Source organism: Anser anser (genome assembly GCF_964211835.1).
Source record: "Anser anser genome assembly, chromosome: 4".
Classification (NCBI taxonomy): domain Eukaryota; kingdom Metazoa; phylum Chordata; class Aves; order Anseriformes; family Anatidae; genus Anser; species Anser anser.
Window position 1 is genome coordinate 34,051,577 of NC_139724.1, and position 27,115 is coordinate 34,078,691.

The following is a 27,115-nucleotide window of genomic DNA, read 5'->3' on the forward strand; positions in this document are numbered from 1 at the left end:
TAAAACACTGATATTCTTAAAAATGAAATTTATAAGAATTGTTTTTATTCAAGAAAGTATTTCAATTCTATGGCCCAGAAAACCAAACCTCTCGCTATTTCATGAAGAGTATAAATCTCATCTCGAACAATTCCAAGAAAGTAAACTTTGAGAGAATTCCATTTAAGTGCAGTTTGCCAGGAATCGATATTTTTGTTCTTGTAGAAGAGTATATGAGAGACAGGGCTCTTGCAATAATAATTCTAGCAAGACAGCAGTAGTATATCTGAGGAAATTAGTGTTTTATAGCTTGGTATACCATGCAGCTTATAATACAACACTGTTTACACAGCATTGTTTGTATTGGCCTTTTTTAAAGTATTACAGTTGGGGGGGAAAAAAAGTCAGAAAAATGTAAAACAAGCAAAAAGCTTGCTGTATGTATACTTGTGGCTCCATAATCAGTAAAACAGATTGTCTAAATATATCATCACTTACTAAACTGATTCTGGCTTTAAATTTGAAATTTGTTTAGAATGAAACTTCAATACACAAATCTAAAGTTTTGTGGCAATGTAAATACCTGATTTAAACTTTGTGTTTATTGTACACGTAGTTAACTACTGTACACTGAAATGGCCACTGAAGGACCTGTAAGCTGAGACCTGCTTTTTTCGCCATGAATCAAACATTACATGCAAACAAACCATTGTGCATATAATACGTTGTAGCTGAGATGAAATTAGGTTTTGGAGTAAACCTGTTTGTGAATTGTGAAACAGTGTTATCCTTGAACCAACAAATGCTGATTCTTTGTAGCAACAGTTTAAAAATTAGTCACACTTCAGGTAACAATTCATTTTAAAGGCAGTGTCCTGAAATTTAATATTTTATTACTCCCTGAAACAGCAGCTAGCCTACTGTTCTAACCACCATGTCTGTACTTATCTGTCAGCATTGTTTTGTTTTTTTTTGAGAGATAGAGAAGGCATCTGACCCTATGTGTTTGATTTCAAGCCTGCTTAGTTTTCAGAGGGATCAAGTTAAGCAGGTGTAGAATAAGTGGTTTGAACTCTTTTGTTACCAATTAAAATACGTTTTTTTTTAAATATAAAAAAATGTGAATGGTGGTGTTTTCTGACTTTTTAGTGTCCTGTTATAATAGGGGAAAACAAACACGAGTATACATTAAAGAGGATCGTAGTGTGCTGATAATATCAATTTTTCATGGTCTACATACTGACTATCTTATGCATATAAATGAAACTGATTCTTTTATTAGGAAACCTATTTGGAAACCTTATTGTTTTCCCTACACCTCCAATAATTTGCAAATGGATTAGGTTCATGTTTACTTGTTCATACTTTCTGTGATCTGTATTTCTGTACTTCTGTACTGGTACAGGACTTTCTAATGAGTATTTAAAAAAGAAAGTCTGTGTCTTTGACCATATGTGGTACTTCAGTAGTGATTCTTTGATACCTCCTCTTATTTTTCTTTCTTTTATAATTGTTAAAATAATATGTAAAGACACTATGAAAGTCATAGGATGGACATTATGAAAAGAACAAGAGGGAATACATAATGAAATGCACTAATTTGGTGTTGGCAATAGAAGTTTGAGGTACATGTACATCTGCTTAAAGTTGTAGAGGACTTGGGCTATTGGATGAAGCTTCTTAATAGTAGTGGGTAATAAAAAGGGGGGAAGTATATTACATAGAATTTGATAATTTCCCCCTTTTAAATCTTTACAATACGAAGTGGTTACTTTTTAAGTTAATCAAGTAGTCACGTTACAGATTTTTTTTTTATCTGCATAGAAGGAAGCTTGAGCTGATTGCTTGCACAGAAGAACTAGCACAGGTAGCAGAGCTGCACAGCTGTGCTTTTACTTATGTTTTTGTGTGCAGAATCTCTCATGTTTGTAGGTTTGATTTTAACCATTCTAAACTATCCTACTTCATCAAAAAAAAAAGTGTTTTTGGTAGTACCTCCTTAAACAGCATGTAGTATAGCTTTTTAGTTTTTTTTAGTAAAAGTAGAGTAAACTCTTTTTAGTAGTAGAGTTTGCACTGTGGACTCTTCCAGTTTTTAAAGTATTGAAATTAAGGTTTAAGTATTTAAGAGCCTTCTGTGAGTTACTTTTCGCATTTGACTTCGGAATTTTATAATGAAGCAAGCCATTGATGAATTGACATTTTCTGATGAAAAGAAATGTTTGTTTAAGGAAATGTCTGATGACAATCTGGCAGTGTTGCCACTGTAATCAAACACTTCCGTGATTCTGTGCCAGCTTATCTGGTAGATCACCAGTGACATCGAAGCATAAAATTTGTGCAGCTCCCATGTTCCTTCTGTGAGGCAGTCAGCAGCTTTGAATTCGGGGTTGCAGAGTATCTTGTTGGCCTGGCAATTGGGAAGCAGGAAGGACTGCAGTGTCGGTGCACGTGTAGCAGCAGCTGAGGAGTCCAAGAGCTCTGGGGTCCTCAGGTGTCTGTGGGTAACAGGGCAGGAAACCAGGGTTGTCTTGGGCAAGTTTATAATGGGATCAGTGATAAACAGCTGAAAATGTGGAGATGGCAGTGTCAATTTCAGTTAGTAACATTTTTTCACTCCCCCATAACAGTTTTTTCCGAAGTGGTGGGAAAAGGCTGGAACTGTAGGTTTGAGGAAGCTCACTGTTTCTGCATTTCTCTGGCTTTGGGAAGAAGCTTCTGAAGACTAAAACTGCAGCAGAAAATACAGTAGTGATCGAATAATTATTTTCTTAACATGTATTTTCTGTGCAGAAACAGAGGGGTGAACAACTACAAATACTGTAATCTGTATGCTTTGTTGCAGGATGTGGTGTGAAAAAAAGAAACGACAGGGTTTGGATAGGCCTCTCACAGAAATGTGTGTGCTCTAACAACTCTAGAGTTCTGCAGCAATGCCATTTGTCTTAATCTTTGGTGGGAAAAGAAACACAGAAGCTTAGCATATAGAAAAGTTGGTGCAACTTTAATGATAACATAATCTCATAAAGTTAGAGCTACCACTTCAAAGTTGTCTTTCTACTTGGAAAGCTTGGTAAGCTACACGAAATTATACATGTCCACGCTAGTGTTTCTGCTATGGCAGCCAGTAGTTGGTAGCAGTTAGAAACTCAGCTTGTTTGAGTTTCTTGCTTCATGATTTTTGTGGTATTTGCTTTTTCTCTTGTCGTACCGAGAAACCTCTTTCTCTTAGAAGTAAACATCTATGTGTGGGGGAAGCCAGAGGAAAATATTGTGACTAAGAGCTTGATTTGATAAGCAGTGAGGAGTGCATGTGATCTTCATATCGTAATGAATTTAGGTGGCAAAACTTTAGAGAGAATGTGCCAGCAGAAGGAAAGAAAACAAAACAGCTTCTCTGTTAGAGGCTTCAATAAATCTCCAAATTTAGTGTTTAAATCAACATGAGTTTCTTACAAGCTGAAGATATTTTTCTATGTGTTTAGATGAAAAATACTGAAGTCTTCTATCATTTACAAATAAATTCTTCAGTTAAAGAAAAAAATAATTTGGATATGGATTAGAACAGGTTTTACTAAAAATATAGTGTTTGTTTTCATGGTATTAACTCCTCCTTTTATAATGGTATTCCTTTGTGTTCAAGTTGAGTAGGTTTTCTTAGTGGCAGATGTTCTTTCCTTCACCATCTCAGTGAAGCAAGATTTACTGTTCAGTTAATCACACTTTTTGCAGGGAAAATGGCATTTTAAGAAACACGATTTCACATACTCCTACGTTATTTGGATATAGCCTTTTTAAGGTTATGTATACTATCATTTGTGAATAATACTTTAGTTTTCATTCACAGATTTGTGTGGGGAAGATATTTTTGCATTCTTAAATCCTTTTGATTGTAGTAATTCCAGGAGAAGCTTTTTCACCCTGCAAGTCCAAATACATGGTATGATGGTGTTGGTGAAGGAATGCTGAGATTAACAACTCCATTAGTGCTGTGTTTTTTGTCAGATTTTTTTGATAAATCTGGTGATTTTTTTTAAGTTAAAAATATCAGAAGTCAAACCTTAAAAAATGCTGACTTTACTGGCTAGGTGCTTGTTTCATACTGTAATTCAAAATGCTTTTGTCTCACGAAAACTAGTTGCTCTTCTTCAGTCTAAGCTGTAGTTGGTCACAGGATGTGGGAGGTTCGTGCAGGGTTTCCTGGAGAATACCTATTGGTTTCTGTCGGTGGTGTTTGCATACCTAAAAAGAAAAAAAAAAAACAAAAACAAAAAACAAGATTGTTTACAATTCTATTAATTGAGGATGCCATCGTTTTAGGTCTAATTTCAAATGTAGCTCTTAGAGGAATGGGAAACTTGCGGTGTGAACTTGCAGGGTACAGTTGCTCAGCCAAAGACAAGGCAGGTGTTGTACAGCTAAGTCAGAATGCCTTTGTTGTCTGTGCAAGTGGGAAAAGGAGAAGAATTGGTGTACGGGGTGATCAACAGAACAGTTGGAGGTCATTTGGAGAAGCACTTAGCAGGAGAGGAGTGGAGAGATTTTAAGCGGAAAAACAGGAGGGTATATTTTTAGGCAATAATAGTGATGATGTATATGCATCATTAATAGTTTGTCTTGTATCTTTTATTTATTTATTTATTTACTGTTTTAACTATTCCTTGAAGAAAATCTCCATTCAGCCAATGCCTATATAGTGAGAAAAGGGGCAGAGACAAGTGGAGGTGAGGGGAAGAGCCTCGGGGTAATAGTAGGCTCTTCTGTATCAGGGGAAAAAACAGAAGCAAACAGCAGTGATGTGGCAAATTGGGGGAAGAAAAAGCTAAAAATTGTAACAAAACTTAAGTGACAAAGTCATATTTCATTCCTTGCTTTTAGTATCGCTGTTGAAAGAAAAAAAAAAAAAAGGCTAGTCTTTTTAATGTAGGCTTTACTAATGTGTCTATTTTCACCAAGTGAACTTTTTCTCCTTCTGATATAGTTAGTAGAAATTACCATTTTGTCCATGGCACTCTTGCTGTTACAAACACCCAAGCGGACGGAGGTTATTCAAGCATAATCAGATATCTGGATATCACCCCCATGAGTAGTACAGATGTGCTGGCTGAACTTCTTGTGTGTGGGCAAGGCTTAAATCAAAAAGAGGAAGTGAGCAACAGCACTGGTGGTGGGTCTTTGAGCTCACTGGAGTATTTCTGGTTCACTGTTTGGTAAGAAAATAAATATCTACTAATCCTTTTGATATCCTGCTTGAGTTTTGTGCTTTCCTTCTTTAATATACTTATTGTTTTAATACACTTAACTGTAATACAGTGACTTTTTTTTTTCCTTCTCTAAACACAGCAGTAGCATCATATTCTTAGAGAGGGGAAGTCATTTTTTGGTAAGAGTAAGTGTTGGCCAGTTACTGCTCTAGGCAGCCTTCTGTTCCAGCCAGGGTCATCTTCATGGTTCTCCCATGTTGATCACAGCCATAGAAAGTTTAAAAAAAAGGCAACAGGGAAACCGAAGTGTTATACTTGTAGCATACCATTTACTGTTACTGCCCCGGCAAGTTGAGGATTCCTGACCTGTCTAAATTGACAACCTAGTTCTCTGAATCCACGGTGGCTTTTGTTTCTCTTTGCTGTGAAATTCCAACTTTCTTACACCCAAACTCTTACCCATGTCTGCTTTAGCTGTGGCAGACCATCTTGGCCAGTTCTGAGAAGGCAAAAGTGCTGTTTTCCAGCTGCTCTGGATCAAGGTGTTATCACAAATGACAGAAACAGATGTGCTGGGTTCTTGGTTTCTGTGTAATTTGTAACTTGGTGCCTTTAGTTGTGCTGAAATTTCCTGCAGTTGATCTGTTGAGCTATGAAATGCGTGCCAGCTCCTCCACTGCCATCACATTTGCTTCTAGCATGTGCTATATGAGGGCTGTGACTTTCAGTAGGAGAGGAAATACTTAGCATTACTGTTGCTAAATCTGATAAAACCTGTCAGAGCTTTAAAAGTAAACTGCTTGCTCACTTCATCCTGTGTTCTCTTTTGGCTTCCTGAGCTTCAGTATTTTTTCCTCTCGTAAAGTTATTCTTTGCTATTCTTCTGTAATCCTGTGTTTGGAACATCTTCTGTTTTGCTCGTTTTCCTTTATTTCCTTTGGCCTTTCACCCCCTACTTGTTATCCCTGTGTCTCTACAAGCTTGCAAAACACATTCAATCATGTTTCCTAGAATAAGCTCACAACCTTGTTTTACTCTAACATTCCGTTGTTACACTGTTTTTAGTGAAGTACTTTGTAAGTATGAAGAAGTAGTCACTGTTTCAACGAAAAGTTATGCAAAGGATTGCTTGTCTAAGGCTTGCAGGACAGGAACTTGAGGTTCTGTAACTAGAGTGGTGGCTTCTTGCTCCTACTAGCACAATCCCCTGTAAAATACCAGGCAGATGTATTGTTTCTGTAGAAAATATCAGGATATAATTTCTGTTCTCTGTCTGGGGTAGCAGTATCCAAGTTTTCTTGAGCGTGCAGCCTACCTTGAGCATGCAGCCCTTGTGCATGTGTGTATTTATAACATATTTTTGTTTTGCTGTACTAATATATTAGATGCATTAGAAAACACACAAAAATAGAAACTAAAAGAGGTGAGATGAAAATAGCGTTCTTACGTTTTTATAACTTTATTTGTTAATGATGCAAAAAAGACTTCCTGCACCCTGAATAACCATCTTGCACACCCCTTGGGGTACATGCACCCCACTTTGGAGACCACTGATCTAGGTGACTGGTGATTATTCAATTCAGAGGAAGTCAAATTATGTATTTGCTGTGGAATAGTAAGCCCTGGGACATATGGCCTTCATTTCTTTTCTCCCATAGAAACATGCCCAGTGCCCTTGCTATACTAGAGTTGACTTGAGTACAGTGGGTGGTGAAATGAATATACAGCTTTCCTTTTGCCTGCTCTGAAAGAAAACATTTTTTCACACTTCAAAAATATATCCTAGGCAAATGTTTAATTTAGTCTACTTGATAAAGCTTTCATTTTACCACTTTTTTAGAACAACCAAGATCTGCATTGTGTTAAAGGATGAAGGAGCCTAAATGCAAGAGGAAAGTTGACCTACATGCTTTCAATTGTACAATTCAAATCTTGCATAAAGGAATTGAGTAGGGCCTTCTGCACGTTAATTTGCATGGTTTAAAAGTTTCTGATTGAAATGTCCATATCAACATTGTCATTGTTGTTCTGTTTTTTCTTATTTGGACTATGGGCATAATGTAGGGGCACATGCTCAGTTTAGAATGCGAATGCCCTAACTGATGAGGGTAGACACAAGCAGGGTTTTTTCTGTAAAGTCATCCAGACCACAATGTTTGTTCTCCACTCTGGACTTGTTGATTCAAATCATATTGCTAATGCTAACTTTTGGGCCTCTTCTTTGATTAAGACAGGACAGGATGCAGACCAGCACAGCTTGATGACCGAGGTACGGTTTAGTCCTTTTCTCTAAGCAAACAGCAGATTGTTTTTGTTTGCTGATGGGTGATATTTCTAGACTTGACAAACAGATAAGTACTGGATGCCAAGTTATGTGTCTGGATCCTGAAAAAATCTGTTTTTTTTGTTACTCTTGTAAAGTCAGATGAAAATGGTAAGTAACTTTTAGAAATGTAGGTAGGAAGGCAAGTGCTGGGATAATGAAATGAATGGTATGGTACAGTGCTTTGCTATCTGCGTTTCATGTCTTTGAGTTTAAATTCAGAGTATTGTAACTTGAGCTGACTTCCTACTGGCTGTCATAAAATGACAGATTTCTGATTTTTAAAATGTCACAACCATAAATCATTAGTTTGCTAAGATTGCACTAGCAAGCTATTAAAGAACATGGCAGTATTTACTGTAGATAAATGCAAATTTAAAAAGGTTCTCTGTATCATGGTTTAAATGATTTATTTGCTTTCAATCCATATATGAATCTGATGTGATGTAAAATTTAGGATATTTCATTTCCTGTATGGAGCTACGAATTTGCATATTATTAAACCATCTCTTAGAGTCATATCTTTCTTGTATATCTTAAACGCTATCACAGGTTGAGATGCACTGGGGAAAAAAATTAATTAAAACAGAAGCAGAATGTAATGCTATTAATACAGAAATCGGAAAGATGTGAATTTCAGGTGGATTGAGATATAGTCTATATCTATGCTAATATCTATTGAGATCTATAATATAAGCCAAATTCAGGAAGCTGACAGGTTTTCTAAATAGGTTTTTAGTCACTGTTTGGAGTGTACTGCCAGGCAGTTTTGTCTTGAAATTGATTTGCAAGGTATCAGCTAGGTAACCTTTTGTTTCTTCAGGAATTCAAGCTAAAGCTTACAGTAGCATGGCCTCCTCAGTTGTGAAGGGCTGCTGCCCTCTGGGTTCTGCATTGAACAAAAGCCCATCGAGCATTACTTTTGTACCCTCTCCTGGTTTATTCTCCGAAACGATAAAGATTGGCTGTAGCTGCACCTGTCAAATGGCCTGCATATGTGCTGGGTGAGCCCACTGTGCCAGTGTATGGATTCCTGGGCCCCCAGGACTGGTGTTTTGTGTTTTGTTGTTGGCAATCCTTGTTGTATCAGTTGCCCTTCCTCTAGGCAGGTCCATACAGATTGGGAGGAGGTTAAAACTTGTGGTACTGGACTTGTCTCTGACTTGCGTTTTGGAATCGGTTGTTGAATTTCCAGAAGAGAGGGCAGCACAAAGTTATGAGTTGCTGTAACTTTTTAAAATCTGAGCATAGTATTTGTTTTTAATCTGACTTCTGGATAGTTTGTACTGAGAAGAGTTTTTGAATGGATATCAAAATGATAAAATAGATATAGATTTCTTGAGGAAACTTTGTTTTTGTGGAAGAAAATGTAACTGCTAATCGCTTCAGTTATAAAGGGATAGTTCAGTCCATGGTCTGAGAGACTGAATTTCATTATTTGCTGTGTACTTTAAAATAGATTTAAGTACCAAAAACTAAAATTTGTATTTCATTAATGTTTGAAAACATTGTATAGAACTAGTTCATTTTTGCTCTGTTCCGCTTCCCTTGGGGCTTCAACTGCACATAGGAACTGATATTAGTAGACTACTTTGGCATAAAAATGCTTGAAAGCAGAGTGAAAATACATGATTATTAGCTATAGTAAACAGCATAATTGTTGGCAGCACTGTTACCTTTTAGAACTTTTCCCCCTTCTTTGGCAAGGAGAACCCAATGGGTAAGCATCACCACCAGAAAGATGCTTCAGATGTGTTCCATCTATGGGGACAGGAATTGTGCTTTTTTCCATTTATTTCAGTTGAGAGAGTGATTTTAATGTCAACTTTTCTGCTAGTTTGAAATTTTATCCAGTCTTATTTCCTGGAAATACATATATTTTTTTCTTTATGGCAGAGTGTGAGGTATAGGCTGCTGATATAAAGCTGTGTTGGGGAGGAAGAGAATTATACTGTGCAGAGAGATGCTCTTTAAAAAAAAAAAAAGACTAGTGCTGGCTTAATCCAACATTAGGTGGCAGTAGTAGACTCTTAACACCTTGTGTGCATGTATTAAATTTACTTTTAGAACACTTTCCGAAGGAGAATCTTGAAATTTTGTTTAATACAGAACATTTGTCATAAATCATGATGAAGGGAAGCAATGGGGATGATTTTTCCTGAATGATGCAGGTTTGTTCATAGTTAATAATAGTATTGAATGGAATCATACAGAACGTCTGGGTTTGGGTGGGCACAATATTGTTGTGCAATGCCAGTACTGATGTGCCTGTTTTGAAATGAACCTTTCTTATTTGCCAGGTAAATGAAGGTGTAGGTTTTCATAGGAACTTGGCAACAGTGAGAGAAGGTATATAACTAACAAGAAAACTTAAAAATGTCACACGCACACACCCCAGCCCATCCTTTTTCCTTTAGAAAGTAGGGGAGGTAGCTACTACCTCTATTTCATTTTTTGGAGTGTGACATGGGTAGTGTTGGATTGGAAGCTGAAGTAAAACTTGCCTTCTGAGGAAGTGTTGCCGGTCACTTGCAGATTCATGGTCTCATGTTACTTTCAACTTTGAGCTACTGCTACAGGTAGCAAATGGCTTTAAATCTTCTGCATCTTACCCAGAAGGTTATGACCTTGCCTTTCATGAGTGGATCTTCCCCACAGTTCTTTGTGTTTGGTCTAGTTTGATTGCATTATTATTGGTATATTCGCAAGACACTGAAGAAAGAAAAGTTGACCTTCAGGCTTTCTCATTTCCTTCCTTGCCTCTCTGTAACCTCTCTGGGTGTGAACCCTCTTTGACATGATCTCTCTGACTTGACATTCATGCTTATGTCACTGTTTGATACGATTAACCAAACTGTCAACAGACTTCGAGAACAAATCTTCTCTTAGTATCTTACTCATGTTTTAGTATACTCTTGCCTCCAAGTGTTGCAATAACAAAGATGTGAGGTGAGGGACAGAGAATGGATTGCTAGTGATGATAATACCTAATACTGGAGTTATTTCCCCAGCTGCTGCTTCTGGTCTGTAGAGGCATTTCCAAATCAGAATAGTCTTTTTATCGTACCCAGGATGTGTACCGACAGTGCTGACTTTGTGTTCTTTGTGTGTTCCCAAGGGATTTGACTGGCTTGGGATCACTCATGATGCTGTGAGATCCTTGCCCTAAAGACACTATAGTTCTTACACTTCCCAAATCTTTGGCATGTCTTTCTGATGTTACATATATTTGTTTTGAGTTTCTGAACATGTGCAAAGGTGTGGAGACCAGGTTGTGGGTTACTGCTTTGGTGGGAGATGAGAGTAAATATAGGCAACGAATATTTCATTGCTAGTTGCTGTTAATTGTAAGCATAATGGCTAAAATGAATCCATCTTCTTTGTGTTTGTATTCTCCAGAAGTTGCATTCAGGTTTCATCATTGAGAGTTGAAAAATGTGGTTGGTGGTTTGTTTGTTTGTTTGTTTGTTAACCGTGAGTCAACTGCCTAAAATGGCAGTAAGAACAGGACTGTTTGGATAACATAGCTATTTTGTAAATAGAAGGAAAATGTGAGGTGTATATCAAATCTTTAACTGTTCACATAGCTGCTGATTTAGCTTCATGACGTTTTTCTTAACGTTTAGCTTGTGTAAGGACCTTACTCGAATAGATTTCAGTCATTAGCTTTGTGCATCCAGCTTTGTGGCTAAGCATAATTTTTAAAATTTCCTTTGAGATAGAATTGGTTTGCTATTTGACTTTTTTTTTTTTTGAATGGGATAGGCGTTGTCGATTGGATAGGCATTGTCTATATCTGTTGTCTTGATATACTAAAGAAGCAATTTTGAGATTATGAAATGAACTTTGAGAGGAAAAAAAGAGAGGTCACAGTTTGCATGGTGAACAGTTGTTTCCTCCATGACTTCAGGGAGCAAAGAAACTTGTCTTTCTGTGTAGGTTTTTTAGTAACCAGGTGGAGGAGGAAGTTCTATAGAAGTGTAAAGCCTTTTTTTGGAGGTTTGGGGTACAACTGTGGAAATCTGGGTCTGTAGTTCTCCCAAGTATAAACAATTTGGATTTTCACAAATAAATGCTGATTGTGGTCTTACATGTATTTTTTTTCCTTTTTTTTTCCTGTTACAGTGCACTGAAATATTTTCTTACATTTTCTTACAAGCTTTTGAAATATTTAGTGTTTAAAAATGGCTTGACATTGGATTCATAATCTAGATCATGGTCTTTCAGGAAAGTGCAGTTTGTATTTATTTTGAGCAATATTCTGCGTACTCTACTTTGGAATTTGCTCGCCCATGGGGTGCGCCATCTCTCTTATATCTAAGATCGCTTCTCCTATTTTAGGTTAGATGAAAGGTTCATGGCAAAGAGAGGTCTAGTATGTTCTTTTTTTTTTTTCTATTTAGAAATGATGTAGTTTTTTTATATACATACTTAGAATTAATGTCATTATGTTGACTTCTCGTTTGGTTCTTAAAGTTAAGGGGAAAAAAACATTCTCTGAGTGTGTCTCTGAAAATGGCTGTATTCTCCCTGCTTTCAGCCAGCTAAATGTAGAAACATTGTACTAAAAATATATATTAACTAAACCAGTAGCTCAAGATTTTCAAGGTAAATATAAATGGCAAAATGTAAAATTTGTGAAGATGTATTTGAATACTTTGAATCTTGCACTTTAAAACCATTGCTATAAGCTTATACTTAATTCTGCATGCCAAAGGAAGAAAACGTTATGCCACCATGTAGGTTGCTATAAAGATTGTTTATGCAGCTCAGCATAAGACTTAAAATACGTTGAATTGGAGAATTTTGAAAAATGTACTGTGCGACATTAGAGACCAAATCATGCTAAAGTGCAAGGGAAGACTATACATCAGTTCAAAGGCTACATTATTCAAAAAAATACAACCATAAAAAAGGTAATAAGATTACATTCTCACACTTCATGGCTAGTAAGGTGCATTAAGCTGCTCAGATATTCATAACTTACTGTGACATTTGGGAAGATTACATTTTGCTGTGCACAGCCATTACTGCAGCTCAGATAATAACTAGCCAATGCATGGACCTGGATTATGATCCCTGTCATTGGAAACAAATTTGTGTTTTGAAGGTTGATCAGTTTCAAATCACCATTAGAAAGGGTTAATATGACATACTGTGGTGTGTGTGTGCTTATGTGTATCTAATGGGTATGCATACATATAGTACATCAACCGCACGGTGCCTTCAGTATATTGCTTTCTCCATCATTTTTTTTCTCCTCGTCTTCCCTTAAAGGAAATGTTAAAATAGTAATTATTTCTACCATAGCAGATTATTGCTAGAATGGACTTGCTGAAATGCTTATTTTTGCAGATTAGATTGGAAACCTAATTTGACAGCTTCCTGGATGGGTGGTTACCGATAATAGTGTATCTAGCCAAAAATGAAAGATAGGTGGTGTAGACTATAGGGTGAAGGTAAGGTCGCCTCTAGTAGTCGTGTAGGGTTTGGGTGTGATAATTGATGGTTGGCTGGTTAGTTAAAACCAAGCGCATAAAGAGTTGAATTTGTTCAGAATTAGCAGGTGTTTTGTGGCTAGAATTTAACTTTGAACTGTTCTGTTTGCACACACAATGCAGTGTTTGCTCTGTTTCTCAACTTGATGGTGAGAAAGACTGACTTCCTGAGGGATACCTCAGTTTTGTAGAGGGTGATACATTTAGTGTAAAACAAAGCATAGCTTGTATTTTTCTGTTCTCCAACATTTTGTTCAGCTTTTAAAGGGGTGTTTACCTTTTTCTTGGCGTCTGTTTTGTAATACTTCTGCATTAATCCAGCAGGTACCTGAATTAATCCATGCTCAGCATTTTCACGTAGCCTTTAATTCTATCTTACAGTGCTTTCTTGAGGTAGGCCTCTACTCCATCTTAAGGAAAGGGAAAACTGAGGCTTGGGGATAATGACGTGATAGATTTGTTTGAGTGAGTTGACAGGGTGAGTTGATATAGAGAAGCTGGGAATATAATTTAAGTCTCCCCGTTCAGTTCCTGCGATTTCCCTTGATATTAAGGAAACATCTGATAGTAAATTGCATAATTACTTTTCGTGACCAAGAGAGGAGAAAATGGAAAAGTGTAAATTACTATTTAGAAATTGTTACCATGAGACATTGTCTATTCTGTCATAAAACCAGGAACTTTTTCTGCTCCTTGTGGTGCTTGGCAGTACTGATTTATGCCCAGAAGACCAAAGATTGCTTCTTCAAAGTGACAAGATTTAGACACTTGAGGAAAATGTATGGTAATTTCAGTAGTTAATGAAGAGCATATATTCTGCTTCGTTGAGTAAGTTTATCTTCAGATCCTGCCTAGCTGAGAGAAGGTGTAGGACCTAATACAGAAGCAACTTAGTGTGTGTATTTTTGGGGCAGTTTTGACATGGCATGATTTTGGTGAGTGACATTATTGAAGCTGTTAATGGACAAAGCTTGTGGAAGGAACACTGTATATGGCAGAAATAATGTTTATTAGGCAAACTTGTAGAATAGAGAGGAGCTGATATACTTTTGGTTGTGAGTTCTGAATTTGTGTCAACTCTATCTGAATTCCTATTTGTATGCTGTTATGTCATAGGCAAGTGTGGCACGTTTTTAAGTTTAATATAGTTCTAATGTCCAAGAAAAGTTTTAGGACTGTGGGGATTGGGGTAGAGGTTATTTTTATTTTACTGAGTACAAATCCCAGAATGAAGTAGGTTATTCATTCCCCCCTCCCTGTCCCACATCCTTTCCTGGCACATGTGATTAGTTACTAGGTGTATGTTCAAACAAAGCCTGCATCTAGGAGACCTGAAATAGAACAGGATTTAAGCACCTGAGCGTAGTCCAAGGCTTCAAACAGTGCTGCAGTTTCACTTTCGTCCAAGTAGAGCAAGCCTTTACTTCCCTTTCATACCTGTGATTGGTAATGAAATTGGCAGTTAATACTTTACCAGCCTTATTCAGTATCTCAAGAATGACTCTTGAATGTTTGTAAGTGGCAATATTTCTCCTTTGGGCTAGAATTGCCTTATTGAGGAGCGTTAAGCACATACACAGGGAAGCTTGTAGGGCCACTCTAGGCCATGTAAGGTATCTTAGCTGACCTTGCTCTCTCACCTGCCTTGGAACCTTCCATTGATCTGTTCACTCCTCTGCTGTGTGGGGCAGCTCAGGACGTCCATATCATAAACTACCCAAAAGTTCTTTTGCAGCAATTGTCTGGTAGTAGCTGACACCTCTGGAGCACCTTTGTTAGATCTTGAAGCAGAAGTTGAAACAGGAAGAATAAGACTTGATAGATTGATGTCGATCTTATTTTACGTTTTTTAGCTTATTTGTTTGATAGTTTTCTCCTTGCAGAATGAATAACTGCAAGAAGATAATTGAATAATTAAATGTGGAATGTTATTTTGATATGTTTTTTTTTTAATGTTTTGTCTCAAAGCTTGTTGGGAGCGATTTTGACTTGGAAATGAACTTTATTATTCAAGAAAAAGATGGCATTACCTGCATGGTAGAATTGCTGGATAAATGCGACGTCACCTGCCAGGCCGAGGTGTGGAGCATGTTTACAGCAATCCTGAAGAAAAGTATACGCAATCTACAAGCATGCACGGAAGTGGGGCTGGTTGAACAAGTGCTCAAGAGGATTGATAGAGCTGACAACATGATTGCAGGTACAGCTTTACCTAGTATATGAGTCAAATTGTGTTCCTTTTACGTAAAATCTCATGGGAATACTTACTTATCAATGAAGTGATAGAAATTTGACACTGCATTTTATTAAGTATTATTATTTTGTTGTTCTCCTTTCAGATCTCTTAGTGGATATGCTGGGTGTGTTGGCTAGCTATAACTTGACGGTTCGAGAGCTCAAGTTATTCTTCAGCAAACTTCAAGGAGAAAAAGGGAGATGGGTAAAAGAAAACACAAACCTGAAACCATTTTTGTAGTGTTGTTGGTGTTCTTCGTAACATTTCCAACTTAAAAAGACTGTTTGATAACCTTAAAATAAGTATTTTTTAAATATACCAGGAAATAAAGGATGCCTGCTGCTGTTATATCAATGGAATCTTTTTTACTTGAAAACAATTAAAATATGTAGAGTAGAACAGTGATGAAATTAAGTTTAGATTTTGGATATATTGACTGGATTGGTCTTTTTGAACACCTGGGAATAATATAGCAATACTAAGCATGTGTTTTTATGCACGTTTTTACTTTTATAGCTCCAGTTATGTGAAATTGAAGGAAAAACTATTTTTTTTTAAATAGAAAAAATAAATTGCATACATATGCACCTTTATATGTTCTTATTTTCACGTTGTTTATCTTTACCTGAAGACTGAAAAGTTTTACCTAGTCAGGCAAGTGAGAATTTATATCAAAAATTGAAATGAAGGAAATAAGTGCTAGCTGATAATTCTTATTGTGTGTTTTCTTCTTATTCTGTGTGAACTAGAAAGGAAGAAGAGGGTGCCCTCTTACTTTTGAGAGCCTTCTTCCCTAAAGATTCTTTTCTTGTGGAGACCACCAGATGTGTTTTCTTTAACCCCCAAATTGTTGTTCTGCTGCAATTTTAAGTTGTTTTGGCTGCTTGGGCTTTTAATTCTGCTCCTGTTATCTCTAAATACCTTGTTTAGTGTAGGCAAAAGGCAGCTCAGTGTTTTTGTTGCCTTCAAATAATTAAAATATATTCAGTATAAAAGCCTGGATGCACAAATAACAGATTTTAAAAGGAGCTCTTGAAATAACTAGTTCACATAAAATACTCTATGTAGGGTTTAAATTTAATAATTGAACGTACAGATTATATTTAACCATAGCTGAATTAAAGTTGTCTTTGTAACATTAACTTTTTCATTTCCTGGCTCTCTGCTATTTGCATTTAATTTCCCTTTCTTTATTAAAGACTAAATATAGAGGAATGGAAGAGAAAAACGCCATAGTTGCATTGCTATGGAGTTGCACAACTCCATAAATCTTAAAATCAGCAGTGCTGTAAAGATACAAAGTATTTGGCTACAACACAAACTACCTAGTTGAACTCTATGGTGCTGAGGACATTTAAACAGATCTCAGTGTTTCCTCCTCAATTTTTTACTTCAGATTTATGAAGCAGTTTATCTGACTATAATTTTGGTACATCTGAGATACTTGTAATGGATCACGCAGTGCTTCATTTTCAGAGTGGCTGCTTACAAGAAGGGAAAAAGGGCACTCAGAAAAAGATCAGAAAAGTAAAATTGTAGTTTGGAAATAGATCTACTGGAAAGCTAGGGAGTGGTAAAAGAAAATGCACAAGTGTTCTGTCACTATGACCACTATTTGCTTGATTTCTGTTGTTGTTAGCTCATATTTAGAGTTTATAGTTGCTGAGTATTACAACAACATTAATGCAGAATTAAGGTTTTGGTGGGGAAGCATGAAGTATTCACACTAACTGAGTATTCAGTTTAGGTGCTCGAGACTTAAACCTTTCTCCATGGACTTACATGAAGGGATATATGTAACCACAGTCTCTTTAATCTAGTACATGACTGTAATCCTAATGAAAATAAACGTGCCTGCTGATTTCTTCCTTCTCCCTCTTGTGAGGTTTTGCACATCTTGCTTATGCTGGCACAGGTTTCCTGCACCCATAATCCAAGACTGCTCTAACTGAGAATTGCTTTGCATTTGTTTTTCCCGAACTAGTTTTCATCTGGATCAGTTAATTTACTTTAGCTCACTGCAAATCCACCCAAATGGTAATGCTGAAGGGCATCAGCAGGCAGAGGTAGTACCCAGCATTCAGGGTTATGTTAGTCTACGCTGGATGACAGTGGCTATGGCCTTTAAGTCCTTAATTTAGTTATGCAATTAATTACATTTCAGTGCACCTACTGCGTACTGTGTGAAGGTATCCATGACTCTCTCTTAATGTTGTTTATTGAAAATGCTAAATGTTGTAGCAGAGTATTATTTAACCATGGGCAAAGCTTTAAAATGTGTCAATTATTTTTTGTATGTGTATAGTCTTTCCTTATTGGTGTGTTTCATTTATTTACAAATGCAATAATTCTTTTTGTCAGCCACCACACGCTGGGAAGTTGTTGTCTGTGTTAAAACACATGCCTCAGAAATACGGACCTGATGCCTTCTTCAACTTTCCAGGAAAAAGTGCTGCAGTATGTGGATATTTTAAGTCATTTGTTCATTTGTTGTTCTGTTACTACCACTGGCTGTTTAGACTCCTGTCCTTCTTTTGGCTCGTCTGTCATTGTCATAGAGGTAGACTCAACAGAAATTGAGTTTTTCTCTGCCTGACACCTATTTTACACTCAACTAAATTATGTTTATAACTAAAGTGCATTATCACTACGGAAGGACAAATAGTATTACATAAAGAATGGATATAGATGAGTTTTTTTCACTTGCCTTGAGTAGTTTAGTTATGTCTTGTTGCAAGGAGATTCTGGGGAATCTGCATGCTTATTGCTCTGTGTTACTGTGGTAATGCTGCTTGTGTTAGTATCCAGTATGTGCGGAGAGTGCCTTACATCTAGAAACCTTTGCTAGTGAAACCACAGAAAGTATGGCCATACTTGTGCCATTTGTTATATTTCTAGCAATCAGATTATATGACTTATGTGCTGTGCCTAATAATTCTCTGAGAAGATGTGGATCTTAGATATGTTTAGGTTGAATGCTACTGAAAGATGATTAGATTTAGCAGTGGTTAGCTTTTAAGATAATTGTTCAGATGACTTCATATTAAATTTTTATACTGTTTACATGGAAAAAGAATTTGAAACTAACGAGCTAGTTGGAAAATGCTGTACAGCCTGACTACTCTGAGAAGTGTCAGTGCTTTTGCTCCTAAAATTGTAGGATGAAATGGTATGTTCATAACTTCATGGTTAATTCAGAAACCAATTTATCAGATGACTCTATGCAATGTTCTTCACACAACCCATTACCTTTGTGCCTTGGTGGCTTGACAGTAAACGTTACCAACTTGATGACATAATGTCCTTCTTTGGAATGAAAACTTTTGAAATTGAAAAATGTGGACTACTAGAAGAGTGCTGCTGCACTTACTATGTTTCACATACAATGGAACTTGGCAATAGACATGTTTCTATTTGTTTTGGCTGTTAATGTACTATTCTTGCATTTAATGTCTGATAACTTTATTGAATGCCTGAACTATATTGGGCTGCTTCAATAATTCCAATGTCAATATTGTCATTTATTTTTAAATCGAGAAGTCTTAGATATTAAGTATTTAATAAAATACTCCAAAATCCATTGCGATTTAAACCAAATGATAGTACTACCAGTTCCCAAACGTTGGCCTCAAAGACATGCAATTTGATTAATTAGCTGGTATATAGTGAAGGATTTATAGCATTTTATTTGGTCAAGGATAGCTGAATGGAGCATGAGAGTTTGATGACACTCAAGTTCTTTGTTTTTTGTTCATTGGCATTGATCACCTGGACAGCGTCTTTGATCAGAGTTATGGCAGTCTTAGTTGAAGTGTGCGTTGCAAGAAAGTTGGTGGTAATGTTAAAGAAAAAATATACAACAGAACTCAGCTGTCTGAAACAAAGGGCCCAGCTGCACAGTTTATAATTTAGGAGCTTTTAAGCTACTGTTTATACAGTGCTTGATATCAGGATTTTGGCTGGGGATAGTATCACCTTTCTTTTAAGGAAATTTATAAGACTGTCACATCCTAACTGGAAGGCTGTCTGGATGTGAATTTCAAGAAAGAAAACAATTTGTTGATAAATAAATAAATTCTTATATAAATTCATAAATGCTTCTTTTTTTTTTTTGTGGCCTACTTCTTTTCATAATCAATTATTTTCCTGACTGCCAACACTATGTGAAAATAAGTTTATAAATTTGTTTATTCTGATAGGCTACCACAAAAACAAATCTTGAATTTACATTTTGAGGAGTTTTTATGCTGTAATGATTCCACCGAAGCATTTAAATTTTGAAGCATGGCTTACTATTGATAGTCTTATTTGAGATATAAAGACCAGTTTTTAAATATTTAGATTTAATAAATATTTAACAATGGAGTACAAAGAATGGTGTACAAAAAAAAGTATGGAAGTTAGGCCAGATTTTTTTTGGTTAGAGGAACAATACACAGTGGTCATGTACACATCTGTAATGTATGTCTTAAACTGTATATTCTTTGTATCACGATGTTCATCATTCTACATGAACAACTTTACTTTTTTTTAGGCTATTGCCTTACCTCCTATAGCCAAGTGGCCCTACCAGAATGGATTTACTTTTCACACTTGGTTGAGAATGGATCCTGTAAATAATATCAATGTGGACAAGGATAAGCCTTACTTATATTGGTGAGTATTAACATAAAAACCATATTTCTGATATCCAATTAATACTATTTGTTCAACAGTTTGTTTCCATCTATGCACAATGCTGACTTTGTTCTAATTTGATAGTTTTCGAACGAACAAAGGACTTGGCTATTCTGCTCACTTTGTTGGAGGCTGCTTGATTGTAACATCCATAAAATCAAAGGGAAAAGGTTTTCAGCATTGTGTAAAATTTGACTTCAAGCCACAGAAGGTGAGTAAAAAACAATAAAATCTTTGAAACGGATTTCATGAATTACAAAAATGTGCATGTGTTTACACATGTGTAATTAGGAGTTAACTAGGTACATGTGTAACTAGGTGTTATATTTGTAGAATGTGTCTCTAAAAAGGTATCCTAGAGGGACTGGTGTTGTTATTTATTAGGTTCACCCTTCTGCAGAAGAATATTTACGCTGGAATGAGCAAAATGAATTTTTGTTCTGAATTTGTATTTCTTTTAAATTTTACTTACGATATACATAAGAAAAAGCTAGAAAATGCAGTTTACCAGAGGTTTTATGAGTTTTTGAAGCTTGTGTGATTTCTCTGAGAAGTCTAGTCTTCTTTTTTTTTTTTTTTTCTGTGTTTATACTGTGTTTCCTCCTGTCTCCAGACTTTCTCTTCTTTTCCACAAGTGTTTTGCGAAGGCTCATCTTTTGGTCATTGCTTAATACTCAGTGTGGACAAATGCAGTGTTATTTTAGAAAGTGTTTACTAACCCATATGTATTTTTCTTTACCAAACCAGGGCACTTACTAGGAGTTTGCTCTTTTTACAGGTTGGAAAACAACAGATTCATTGAGTTAATCTTTTATATGTCATGTTCATTGAATTGTCCAGAACATATCCCCTTACATTTGGAACTTTTCTCTATAAATCTTTTTAAATGTAAGAATTAAAATATGAGTTGATTCTATTGTTAAGATTCAAGACCTGCTTGTCTATTAAGCAGTATTATGCTCTGTTGAAAATGTTTTCATTTTCAGTTAGAAATTCTGCTAATGTTTCTGGAGCAACTGGTGTAAACATTTTGTGGTACAGCAGGCCTCCTCAGGAATTTCTTATCAGTAATCCCTTGCTGTAAATATGGATTCTGTTTGTGACAATTTGACATGTACAGCCTTTGAAAGTCTTTTAAGTCTGGAGCCATCCTTGCTTTTTGGAATGACAACATTTACAGTAGTCCATCATTCTAAGTGTAACCCAGCTTAGAACTTATTTACATAGTGGTTTCAGTATAAATGTTTCTACGTTGTCATGATTTTTTTTTTGAGTTTTATGCCATAAATATCTTTTAAGCTTTTAAGCTGTGTCTACTTTTTGTGGAAAAATAGATTATCCTTTGATAGAGCTGTGCAGGAAAACTCACCAATGATGTCGTCTTTTTTTACTTAACGTAAAACTTTAAATCTTAATTCAAAGAAACTGTTGAATTTGTTGTAGCATGCCCCACTTTAATGATTGAGCTACATTCAGGGCCTATAGAATTTTATAAATTGTTTTCTTATTGTTTAGTGGTATATGGTTACTATTGTGCACATCTATAACCGCTGGAAGAATAGTGAGCTTCGATGTTACGTGAATGGGGAGCTGGCATCTTATGGAGAAATAACGTGGTTTGTCAACACCAGTGATGTAAGTAATCTCTGTATACCAGCATCTGTAGTTGATCATTTTGATGGATCAAATAGTTGTCCTTTACCATTTTATTCCCTTTTTTTAAATAAACTTCCCCTATTTTATGCATTTAAAAAAAAAGGTTAAAATAAAATCAATAGTAACTCTTTGGTAAGCGAGTAGATTCTGCTTAAACATCTAAAAACCTAATATTTGTTTCTGCTAAGGCCCCGAGATTTTTTTTAATATAAAAATAATAACCTATATTATTTGCATAATTTACTTTTTAGCTTAATTTAAACCCTGTTTCCTTTTCAGACATTTGACAAATGTTTCCTGGGCTCTTCAGAAACAGCAGATGCCAATCGAGTGTTTTGTGGACAAATGACATCTGTTTACCTTTTTAGTGAGGCTCTCAATGCTGCTCAGATCTTTGCCATTTATCAGCTTGGTCTGGGATATAAGGTAGTGTGGAATTGACTATAAAGCTCCCAAAGTGTAATTCTGGTAATGTTCTTTATGGTGGATTTTAAGAATGTTGTGACACCTCTACGCGTCTCTGATAATATTCTTACCATGTGATCTTTTTATTAAACTGTTCCACTTTTTTTTCCGTAAACGCCTACGTATCTTCTTACAAACTACAGGTAAACATTAATTCAGTTATTTAAATGGGTTCTTGTTTACATCTCAACATTTCTGTGTTGGTGGTTGGGAGAGGGATAACAACACTTTTCTCTGGCTAGGTTAACTTCCTCACTGAGGCTGAAAACTAGATCAAGTATTATGTATTTGTTTTAGGAAAGTAGAGTTGTAGTTGATTTTGCTAGTCAGTTTTTCTTAATGTGTAAAGTTAATGCTGAAGATTAGTTTTGTTGCAGTGATTTATTATTTGTTTTGTCACAGCCCTGAGGGGTACTAATTGAAGACTGTTATTCCCCAGCAGCTGTACAAACATACGCTGAAAAGATGGTTCCTATTCTGTCTGTTCCTCAATTATTAGTTCCTTCTGAGTGAACATTGTTGACTGTCATTCTGTTTCTTAGCTAATGTCTTTCTTTTACATTATCTACCATTTTGGCAATGTCAGTCTTCAGGGGTCAAAAAAGAAATCTTGCAGTTCTAATTCTGTAAAATTGATTAAGAAACAATGCCATTTTCTGTTAATAATTGTGTTCAAAACTGTATCTTCAGTGTATATGATCTAATTTTTTTCCTTTTCTCTTCTTCAACCCTGCTTCTCATTCCAGGGAACGTTCAAATTCAAGGCAGAAAGTGATCTCTTCCTTGATGAACATCACAAATTGTTGCTGTATGATGGCAAACTATCCAGTGCTATTGCTTTTATGTACAATCCAAGGGCTACAGATGCACAGCTCTGTCTAGAGTCATCCCCGAAGGATAACCCTTCTATTTTTGTTCATTCACCACATGCACTCATGCTGCAGGTATATCAACATTTTCATAGATTTGGAGGATATAGATGATTTCTGTTTGAAAACCTGAAAATCAGATTTTACAGGGATTTGGATGAGATGGGGAGTAGCTGCTGATACATGTATTTTTTTTTTTCTTTTTTTCTCTCTGGGTCATCTCAGTTCTTTTCCTCTTGCAGTTCCTAACACAGCTGAACACTTTACTACCTCAATCTTCAAAGCGATGTGGGTGATGAGGAGTCAGTATTAGTTGCTGAAATTACCAAGCCTGTGTATACTGTCAGGCCACCTGACTTTTTTCTGTGACCATTATCTGAACTGGAACATCTGCCTTAACCTGCAGTCAGGAAAATAACAAGAGCAGGCAGCTTCTCTGATCTTCCCTCTGTTTCATAATTCTACTTCAGTTTGTAATGTTGTGTGTATAGTCAAGTGGACCTTTACCTCACTGGTGTGTTCGCATGGTTTCTGCTTCTTGAATTAATGTGGATGCACATCAGTTCTAAGAAAAGGTTTTTTTATAAAGGTTACAGCCTAGAAAATGTTAGTATTACTAAGAAACTGTGTTAACCAGTCAGAAACATTCTTCTTCCTAATTTGTCACATACTTTTGGTCCTCTGCAAATATTGCCTATCTCCAGTCCTTTGCCCTGTTGATACGATAGTCTTTTCTTCCCTATGTTTTGAATGCATTAGTCTTTTAATTTGCTAGAAGCTTTTTCTAGAGTTTCCGTATTACTAAAGACTTGTTTCAGAGTTTGAAAGCCACCTGCTATATATTCATCTGAGGATCTACAGTGCAGATGGCCTCTAAAGCCAGACTGGGCATTTAGGGTGGCTGTAGTTTTATGTCTTTTTTTGGGTAATACTACAGTTTTTATATTGAAGAAATTTTGAACTATTTCTAACAAACTTTTAATAACAGTTTCTCAAAGAGATTTTTTTTTAAAATTTCTTTTTTGTCAGGATGTGAAAGCAGTCTTAACACATTCTATCCAGAGTGCCCTGCACTCTATTGGAGGAGTGCAGGTACTTTTCCCTCTCTTCGCACAATTGGACTATAGGCAATATTCATCAGACCACGTAGACACAACTGTTTGGTGAGTGCATTGTAGTTATTGTGTTCTGTTCTTTGTTTCTTTTCTATGTATGTGAAATTACCTCTTGCTCTAATAAGCAGCTTTATAGTTTAAATTCACTTGTGGAACAATTAGTTGTGTCTAAAAACAAAAAGTGTTGTTGTTGAGCATATAGTGAAGTATATTTATTTTGTACTGAATTTTCTTTGACAGTTCACACAGAATCAAAAGGCATGCATATTTTACCTCACATTTTGTTGTGTAACAGAATTATGGACAACTTTCTGAGCTTATTCCTGTCACAGAGAAAATCCATTGGGGAGGGCTTCTAGAGAAAGCCCCGAAAAGATGAAATTTTCACTTATATTTAGTTATTCCTTGGATTTTTTTTGTCTTCAGACATTATGGAAGATGGATCTTCAAAGCAGAACAGATGAATTAAACCATGATCTGTTTTCAGCTCACCTGTTAGCATTCTTGAAATAGTTAGTATTTTGACATTTGAAGTAAAACCTAAAACAGTCTAGAGCTGTCATTTGTCTTTCCTCTACTATTCGTTATTACTGCTGAGCTTTAAGTGTGTATAAATCTTTTGGCTTTTCCTCTGGTTTCAACACTGTTTCCACTCAGTCCAACTTCTGAACAGGCACAGAAACTGGTGTAGTTCCTCAGAGTAGTACTAAAGCAAAGGAATTGCTTTTTAGAATCATGGTTTATTTGTTCTGTTTCATTGCAATCGTAGTTTCATGACAGTTGAGAGATGATCTACATCCATACTATTGTGAAGAGGGAGTGGTCACAATGTTCCTTCAGCCCATTTGTACATCTCAAGACCTCTCCTGGGATGGCTCGGTCTTTAACATCTATGTGATGAGTCGAGGATTTGATCCAGATGCCAAGTAACCCATCAAGAGAGGGTTTTTTAGCTGGCTGATCTAGATACATAGGCACTAATGTTGTGACACAAGGGCAGGGACACGAACATTCCTTCTGGCAGCATTGTGGAGTTGTATTAGCTCAAACTAAGAGCAAAGCTGTCTAGAGAAATACTTCCAGTATCTGCTCATTGGAAAGCAAAGCAGTAGCAAGTGGAATAGCATTTGTCTCTGATCTTGCAGAATTCTGTAACTGAAACATGAAGCAGAGAGAACCACACACAATGTTGCTTTTCTGCAAGAATGTGTTTTTAGAAGAATTTTGCTATTATCTCAGAGTCCAAAATTTCAAGTTAGAAATGCATTAATAAATAGCAAGAAATTAGAGCTTTCTAAATTTAATCTTTGGTTTTGTTTTAGAAATTCTGATCTAAGCACTTATTTAATGCATTAATTTTATTTCTGGTCTTTATGTTGGAAGAGTTAATTTGAAAACACCTTTTGTCTCATTGTGGTAACACTTTTCTAAAATACTATATTTTTCAGTTCTACGTTATTGGCTTTTATCATGGAGTTGTTGAAGAACTCCATTGCTATGCAAGAACAGATGCTTTCCTGTAAGGGCTTCCTTGTGATAGGATATAGTCTGGAAAAGGTAAAGCAATACTTTTTTCATGTCTTGCAGTAATGTTGTGGGTTTTGGGGGGAGAAATAATCTTCCTAGACTGTTGCAGGGTTCTTGCTTAAGCAGATTTTCTTTTGCAGTCTTCCAAAGCCCATGTTACACGAGCTGTACTAGAGTTATGCCTTGCCTTTTCAAAATACCTGAGCAACTTACAAAATGGGGTGCCCTTGCTGAAACAGCTGTGTGATCATGTTCTCCTTAATCCTGCAATATGGATTCATATCCCAGCACAGGTAAAATTGTTTATTCTTATGAGTAAGGTACCTTTTGATATATCTCTTCGGAAGTTTTGAGAGTAAGCCTTGCCTGCCACAATTAAAGATCCTGGCTCCCAGCAGAAATTACATAGGAACTGTTGCCAGGCTACTTTTCTGCATATAGTGGTCAAGTGTTGCAAACTCCCAAAACATTCAGGAAGTTTGGAAACCTGCAGCATTCAGCAGAGCAGTGTGGTGACTTCTGGTGTTCCTGACCCGGTCAGCGTTGGATTAATAGGCAAACCCCAGCAATTTTTAAGAGAAACCATGCTGGGTGTCTAATTTGAAGTCTTTGTTTAAATTGACGTTCTCCCTGAAGAGTTCTTTTGTTTTGGTGAATCTGTGTTCTTTGAGAGTGAACTGCTTGGATGGAAGCTTTCCAGTTAGTTCTACTTAAAATCTTTTTACCAGACTTTTTTCTTAATCCCCTCCATGAGAGTTTGTTACTCATTTCAAAAACTGAGACAGCACTAACAATGTTACTGTTGAAGTTACGGTAAAACATTTGTTTGCTACAGCTAACGTAAATTAATAAAGAATTACTTAAGTCGTTATTTCTCAGCAGTAAAGAAATAAATTTATTATAGGCTTAAATGCTTATATATGCCCCTTCCCATAATAAAAGGATACTTCCTGTCTGAAGTCAGTACTTCTGATAAATGTTGGAATCTTTCTAGTTACATGTAGCATTGACCGAAGGAAATAAAAAAAAATATATTGAACAAAAAATCTTTGTAATTTTTTCTTGACTTTGTCTGATTAGCAAAGCTTTGTTACTCTCAACCTTTACGTTCTGTCATTTTTTTTTCCACATAACATCATGCAAGGAGAAAACACTTGTCCACAGGATGGCAGCCTTGCTGACCATTAAGTTCATGTTGAACCCTCTGCTTTTTGATTTTTTTTTAGAACATTTGTGTTTTTTTTCTACACTTTCTGGATATAGTGTATAGACATGGGAATAATTAACGGAAAACCTTGTGTAGGTTGTTGCTTTTTCAGGAAGAAATTATAGGATTACTCATGGCTTGGAATTTACTATAGTTAGTCTTTCTCTTGTTTTAAGATCTTTAAAAGGTGTATTTTGATGTAGTACAGCATTTTCAGTCCATTGTTCTTGGAGAAAACTTAAAGCCCTCATCTTTTTAAGGAATTTTGATTTGCTTTTTAAACAGATAATTTGAAAGTTTTATGTTAATCCTTTGTCAAACTTCAAAAAATATAAAATGTGGTTATACAAAACAGTCAT

At 36.1% G+C, this 27,115-nt stretch overlaps 1 protein-coding gene across 3 annotated transcripts in view; it reads left to right on the forward strand.

Annotated features, from left to right (window-relative positions):
* The window catches only part of LRBA (LPS responsive beige-like anchor protein), a 397,026-nt gene that overhangs the window by 23,282 nt on the left and 346,629 nt on the right, over positions 1-27,115 (forward strand). For all 3 annotated transcript variants that reach the window (XM_083836333.1, XM_083836331.1, XM_083836332.1), the window contains exons 3-13: positions 14,973-15,204; positions 15,344-15,444; positions 17,602-17,697; positions 19,775-19,896; positions 20,002-20,128; positions 21,433-21,552; positions 21,853-21,999; positions 22,785-22,982; positions 23,937-24,070; positions 25,471-25,579; positions 25,690-25,842. In XM_083836333.1, the coding sequence (XP_083692459.1) occupies positions 14,973-15,204; positions 15,344-15,444; positions 17,602-17,697; positions 19,775-19,896; positions 20,002-20,128; positions 21,433-21,552; positions 21,853-21,999; positions 22,785-22,982; positions 23,937-24,070; positions 25,471-25,579; positions 25,690-25,842 (1,539 nt within the window). The remainder of the gene's footprint in view (positions 1-14,972; positions 15,205-15,343; positions 15,445-17,601; positions 17,698-19,774; positions 19,897-20,001; positions 20,129-21,432; positions 21,553-21,852; positions 22,000-22,784; positions 22,983-23,936; positions 24,071-25,470; positions 25,580-25,689; positions 25,843-27,115) is intronic.